Consider the following 7,240-nt stretch of genomic DNA (forward strand, 5'->3'; position numbering starts at 1 on the left):
ACCTTCTCCCCTCCACCAGAGTAAGTGCAACCATCTGCACTTCATGCCCTCTCCCTCACTCTCTCTCTGTTACTGCACCACCTCCCACCAAGGTGCATGTTCTCCCACTCTCCCTAAATGCTGCACCTTCTCTCGGTCTCTCTCTAGCCTCTTCTCTGTCCCTCTGCCCAACTCTGCCTGGTGTCTGTGCTGCCCACTCACTCACTCAGGACACCTCCCCACCTTTCCCTCAGCTGTACCAGCACTAACAGCTGTACCAAACTTTTCCATCTCCCTTAATACCTCTTGCTAATTTTCACATTCCAGATGGAACCATCCCACAATAGGAGAGAAAGAGCCAAGAGGATTAAGGGTCTCTCCAACATTCAGCTCCTCACCCCCTCAAGGGGAAGTATCCTGACCCTAACAACCACGATAGGCAGACTGACCGTGTCCAAGCTCCTGGACTGGGATCTGAGACCTCCCCTGACTCACTGTGCTGGGCACCGTGACTGACTGTAGACAATGATATCAAGCTTCCTGGTTTGTGTCTGTGCTAAACACCAAGACAGTACAGCAGGCGTCTGAGCCTGGTAGCTCTGGCTGAGGGGAACACTGCTGAGGGCAGGGTAAGGCAAGGCAATAATTCTTTGAGCATTCAAGTCAGCTCAAAGTGAATGTGTACGAACAAGAACTGAGCAGCCCTTGAGCTGGGGGTGTGTCCCTGAGCACAGTGTCCTTGCAGCAGCATTAAATGTGTACAAACACAGAGTGAGCAGGCCCAGAGGGACAGTCCATGAGCTGGGTGTATGTCCCTGAGCACAGTGTCCTTGCAGCAGCATTAAATGTGTACAAACACGGAGTGAGCAGCCCAGAGGTACAGGCCATGAGCTGGATGTGTGTCTCTGAGCACAGTGTCCTTGCAGCAGCATTGAATGTGTACAAACATGGAGTGAGCAGCCCAGAGGTACAGGCCATGAGCTGGGTGTGTGTCCCTGAGCACAGTGTCCTTGCAGCAGCATTGAGTGTGTACAAACACGGAGTGAGCAGCCCAGAGGGATAGCCCATGAGCTGGGTGTGTGGCCCTGAGCACAGTGTCCTTGCAGCAGCATTGAGTGTGAACAAACACGGAGTGAGCAGCCCAGAGGGATAGCCCATGAGCTGGGTGTGTGTCTCTGAGCACAGTGTCCTTGCAGCAGCATTGCAATGAGAGTTGTCAGTGCACCATGAACTGCAGCATTGAAGTTCATGTGTACTGTCAGTGGGTCGGAGATGTTATGAGATGGCATGTTGAGGCTGGCATGTGTCAGATGCCAACGTCGGGGATGTGGCATCTGTGCAGTTTCTGTTGGTGCAGTGTCCCCTGAGATGTTGGTGTCCAAGTTGGAAGGCCATAGGAGCGAGGGGCGAGATGGAGTTACCAGTTACCAGCTCGGACTTTCACGTCAAATTCTCTGTATTGAGTTTCCCGACAGTGGAAGGGAGGACATGAACCTGCAAGTTGATGAGGAGAGATCAACAATAATGTGGTTATTGATCATCAGTAATCATTCACTGAGCATCTCGCCACTGCTGCACACAAATCTTGACTTAAGGAACAGTCCAGCACAGGAACAGGCCCTTCAGCCCAGCAAGCCTATACTGACACATGATGCCCTTCTAAAGTTAAAACGAAAGTTTTTGCTTCTACACATTCTATGTAATTCTATTTGTTGCTGTCTCTACTCTGTGTCAAGATGCCTCTTAAACCTTGCTATATTAGCTTCTTCCCCTCTTATCAATGTATTCCAGTCACTTTCACATTCTATCGGGAAAAGCGAAAAAAAAAAACTTGCCGAGTATATCTCCTGAACTTTCTCCTTTACCTAAAACCTACGGTCCTGAGTAATTGATATCTCTACTCTGGGAAAAAGTCTTTATCTGTCCTTCTCTCTATGTCTCTGATAATTTTGTAAATATCTATCACGTAGCCCCATAGTCAATGATGCCCAGCTGCACACAAACCATGTTTGTTCAATTTCTCCTTCTGGCTAATACCATCCAAACCAGACTTCATGCTGGTAAAACGTTTCCATACCCTCTCCAACACTTCCACATCGTTCTGCTGGTGTGGCAACCAGTACTGTACACAATTTTCTAAATGTGCCCGAACTAAGTTTCTCCACAGCTGCAATATGACCTGCTAATTTTCATATTGTATGCTCTGATGCTTGTCTGCAAGTTTGCCATCAGTCTTCTTGATCACCCTATCCACCCGTGTTGCCACTTTCCGGGAACTGTGGAGCTGTATACCTAGATTTCTTTGGATGTTGATGCAGCCAGTAGTTTTTCCATCCACTTTATACTTCTCTCCTGCATTAGACCTTCTAAAATGCATCACGTCCCAATTGTCCAGATAAAGTTACATCTGTGTTTTCTCTGTCCAAGTCTGCAGCTGACCTACATCCTGCTGTATTCTCTGGCAATCATCCTCACAAGCTGCAACTCGGCCAATCTATTTCCAGATCTCCAGTCACAAAAACACTGTTCCACCAATACTCTGTCTTCTATGACCAAACAGTTCTCTATCCATCTTACTAACTGACGGTGGATCCCATTTCACTTCACCTTCTGTATGAGCCTGCCATAAGAAACCATATCAAAGGCCTTGCTAAGGTCCAAACTGCCAACATCCAGCCCCATGCCCTCATCAATCAATTGTCTCACTTCCCCAAAATAATCAAGTTTGTAAGACAGGATATTCCACACAAAACTGTGTTGCCTGTTGCGAGTAAGTCCATACTAGAATACTGTTGGAGCTGCACTCATACAGACAAGTGTTTATTCCATCACATTCCTGACTTGAATCTTGGAGATTAGATCAGATTCCCTACAGTGTGGAAACAGGCCCTTCAGCCCAACCAGTCCATACCAACCCTCAGAAGAGAAACCCACCCAGACTCATTCCCCTGCACGATATTGAACCCAGACTAATGCACCAAACACTATGGGCAGTTTAGAATGACCAATTCATCTGTCCTGCACATCTTTGGACTGTGGGAGGAAACCGGAGCACCTGGAGGAAACCCACGCAGACACGGGGTAAATGTGAAAACTCCACACAGACAGTTACCCAAGGCCAGAATTGAACCTAGGACTTAGGTGAGGCAGCAGTGCAAAGCACTGAGTTCTTGATGGTGAGTGTACAGTGGGGGGTATGTCAGGCGGTGATGGTGACTGTACAGTGGAAGGTATGTTGAGCCGTGACAGTTACTGTACAGTGGGAGGTATGTCGGGCTGTGATAGTTACTGTACAGTGGGAGGTGTGTCAGGCCGTGATGGTTACTGTACATTGGGAGGTATGTCGGTGTGTGACGGTTACTGTACAGTGGGAGGTATGTCGGGATGTGATGGTTATTGTACAGTGGGAGGTATGTTGGGCTGGGATGGTTACTGTACAGTGGGAGGTATGTTGGGCTATGATGGTTACTGTACAGTGGGAGGTATGTCAGGCCGTGATGGTTGCTGTACAGTTGGAGGTATGTTGGGCTATGATGGTTACTGTACAGTGGGAGGTATGTCAGGCCGTGATGGTTACTGTACAGTGGGAGGTATGTCGGGCCGTGATGGTTACTATACAGTGGGAGATATGTCGGGCCGTGGTGTTAACTGTGCAGTGGGAGGTATGTCAGGCTGTGATGGTTACTGTAGAGTGGGAGTTATGTTGGGCCGTGATGGTTACTGTATAGTGGGAGGTATGTCAGGCCGTGATGGTTACTGTACAGTGGGAGGTATGTCGGGCCGTCATGGTTACTGTACAGTGGGAAGTATGTCGGGCAGTGAATGTTACAACACAGTGGGAGGTATATGGGGCCATGAAGAGTATTGTACACTGGGAGGTATTTGGGGCTGTTACGGTTACTATACAGTGGGAGGTATGTCGGGCCGGGATGGTTACTGTACAGTGGAGGGTATGTCGGGCCATGATGGTTACTGTACAGTGGGAGGTATGTCAGACCGTGATGGGTACCGTACACTAGGAGATATTTGGGACCGTGACGGTTACAGTAGAGTGGGAGGTATGTCAGACCGTGATTCTTACTGTATAGTGGGAGGTATTCGGGCATTATTGTTACTGTACAGTGGGAGATATGTCCGGCCGTGATTGTTTACTGTACAGTGGGAGGTATGTCAGGCCGTGATGTTTGCTGTACAGTGGGAGGTATGTCAGGCCGTGATGCTTACTGTACAGTGAGAGGTATGTCAGGCCGTGATGGTTACTGTACAGTGGGAGATATGTCGGGCCGTGATGGTGACTGTACAGTGGGAGGTATGTCGAGCCGTTATGGTTACTGTACAGTGGGAGGTATGTCGGGCTGTGATAGTTACTGTACAGTGGGAGGTGTGTCGGGCCGTGATGGTTACTGTATATTAGGAGGTATGTCGGGCTGTGATAGTTACTGTACAGTGGGAGGTGTGTCGGGCCGTGATGGTTACTGTATATTGGGAGGTATGTCGGTGTGTGATGGTTACTGTAGAGTGGGAGGTATTTGGGGCCGTGATGATTACTGTACAGTGGGAGGTATGTCGGGCCGTGACGGTTACTGTACAGTGGGAGGTATGTCGGGGTGTGCTGGTTACTGTACAGTGGGAGGTATGTCGGGCCGTGATGATTACTGTACAGTGGGAGGTATGTTGGGCCGTGATGGTTACTGTACAACGGGAGGTATGTTGGGCTATGATGGTTACTGTACAGTGGGAGGTATGTCATGCCGTGATGGTTGCTGTACAGTGGGAGGTATGTTGGGCTATGATGGTTACTGTACAGTGGGAGGTATGTCGGGCCGTGAAGGTTACTGTACAGTAGGGGGTATGTCGGGACGTGGCGCTTACTGTACAGTGGGAGGTATGTTGGGCTGCGGCGCTTACTGTACAGTGGGAGGTATGTCGGGCTGTGGCGCTTACTGTACAGTGGAGGGTATGTCGGGCCACGATGGTTACTGTACAGTGGGAGGTAGAAGGGGCCGTGATGGGTACCGGACACATGGAGATATTTGGGACTGTGATGGTTACAGTACAGCGGGAGGTATGTCAGGCCGTGATGGTTACTGTACAGTGGGAGGTATTATGGGCCGTGATGGTTACTGTAGAGTGGGAGATATATGGGGGCGTGGTGGTTACTGTACAGTGGGAGATATGTCGGGCTGTGGTGTTAACTGTGCAGTGGGAGGTATGTCGGGGTGTGATGGTTACTGTACAGTGGGAAGTATGTCGGGCAGTAATGTTACTACACAGTGGGAGGTATATGGGGCCGTGAAGGGTATTGTGCACTGGGAGATATTTGGGGCTGTTACGGTTACTATACAGTGGGAGGTATGTCGGGCCGGGATGATTACTGTACAGTGGAGGGTATGTCGGGCCATGATGGTTACTGTACAGTGGGAGGTAGAAGGGGCCGTGATGGGTACCGTACACTTGGAGATATTTGGGACCGTGACGGTTACAGTACAGTGGGAGGTATGTCAGACCGTGATGCTTACTGTACACTGGGAGGTTTGTAGGGCCGTTATTGTTACTGTACAGTGGGAGGTATGTCCGGCCGTGATGGTTACTGTACAGTGGGAGGTATGTCAGGCCGTGATGTTTGCTGTACAGTGGGAGGTATGTCGGGCTGTGATGCTTACTGTACAGTGGGAGGTATGTTAGGCCGTGATGGTTACTGTACAGTGGGAGGTATGTCGGGCCGTGAAGGTTACTGTACAGTAGGGGGTATGTCGGGCTGTGGCGCTTACTGTACAGTGGGAGGTATGTCGGGCTGTGGCGCTTACTGTACAGTGGAGGGTATGTCGGGCCACGATGGTTACTGTACAGTGGGAGGTAGAAGGAGCCGTGATGGGTACCGCACACATGGAGATATTTGGGACCGTGACGGTTACAGTACAGTGGGAGGTATGTCAGACCGTGATGCTTACTGTACAATGGGAGGTATGTCGGGCCGTTATTGTTACTGTACAGTGGGAGGTATGTCAGTCCTTGATGTTTGCTGTACAGTGGGAGGTATGTCGGGCTGTGATGCTTACAGTACAGTGGGAGGTATGTCAGACCGTGATGCTTACTGTACAGTGGGAGGTATGTCGGGCCGTTATTATTACTGTACAGTGGGAGGTATGTCCGGCCGTGATGGTTACTGAAACAGTGGGAGGTATGTCAGGCCGTGATGTTTGCTGTACAGTGGGAGGTATGTCGGGCTGTGATGGTTACTGTACAGTGGGAGGTATGTCAGGCCGTGATGGTTGCTGTACAGTGGGAGGTATGTCGGGCCGTGAAGCTTACTGTACAGTGGGGGGTATGTCGGGCCGTGGCGGTTACTGTACAGTGGGAGGATTGTCGGGCTGTGATGGTTACTGTACAGTGGGAGGTATGTCGGGCCGTGACAGTTACTGTACAGTGGGAGGTATGTGGGGCTGTGATGGTTACTGTACAGTGGGGGATATGTCGGGCCTTTATTGTTACTGTACAGTGGGTGTTGTGTCGGGCTGTGATGGTTACTGTACATTGGCGGGGTATGTCTGGCCGTGATGGTTACCGTAGAGTGGGAGGTATGTCGGGCCATGTTAGTTACTGTACAGTGGGAGGTATGTCAGGTCTAGACGGTTACTGTAAAGTGGGAGGTATGTCTGGCCGTGATGGTTATTGTACAGTGAGAGGTATGTCAGGCCGTGATGGTTACTGTACAGTGGGTGGTATGTCGGGGTGTGATGGTTACTGTACAGTGGGAAGTATGTCAGGCCGTGATGGTTACTGTACAGTGGGAGGCATGTTGGGCCGTGACGGTTACTGTACAGTGGGAGCTATGTCGGGCCGTGATGGTTACTGTACAGTGGGAGGTATGGCAGGCCGTGATGGTTACTGTACAGTGGGAAGTTTGTCCGGCCATAATGGTTACTGTACAGTGGGGGGGCGTTAGTCTGGCCATGACGGTTACTGTATAGTGGGAGGTATGTCGGGCCGTGATGGTTACTGTACAGTAGGAGGTAATTCGGTCATGATGGTTACTGTACAGTGGGAGGTATGTCAGGCCGGGATGGTTACTGTACAGTGGGGAGTATGTTGGGCTATGATGGTTACTGTACAGTGGGAGGTATGTCAGGCCGTGATGGTTACTGTACAGTGGGAGGTATGTCGGATCGTGATGGTTACTGTAGAGTGGGAGGTATTTGGGGCTGTGATGGTTACTGTACAGTGGGAGGTATGGCAGGCCGTGATGGTTACTGTACAGTGG

The 7,240-nt window shown here is 50.3% G+C and overlaps 1 protein-coding gene across 1 annotated transcript in view; it reads right to left on the reverse strand.

Annotated features, from left to right (window-relative positions):
• Positions 1-1,396: 1,396 nt before the first annotated feature.
• The window catches only part of LOC122547304 (myosin-2-like), a gene marked incomplete at its 5' end in the record, with an annotated part of 12,257 nt that continues 6,413 nt past the window's right edge, over positions 1,397-7,240 (reverse strand). Inside the window, one exon of the mRNA XM_043685954.1 lies at positions 1,397-1,473. Within this exon, the coding sequence (XP_043541889.1) occupies positions 1,397-1,473 (77 nt within the window). The remainder of the gene's footprint in view (positions 1,474-7,240) is intronic.

Source organism: Chiloscyllium plagiosum, unplaced genomic scaffold (assembly GCF_004010195.1).
Source record: "Chiloscyllium plagiosum isolate BGI_BamShark_2017 unplaced genomic scaffold, ASM401019v2 scaf_3169, whole genome shotgun sequence".
Classification (NCBI taxonomy): Eukaryota; Metazoa; Chordata; class Chondrichthyes; order Orectolobiformes; family Hemiscylliidae; genus Chiloscyllium; species Chiloscyllium plagiosum.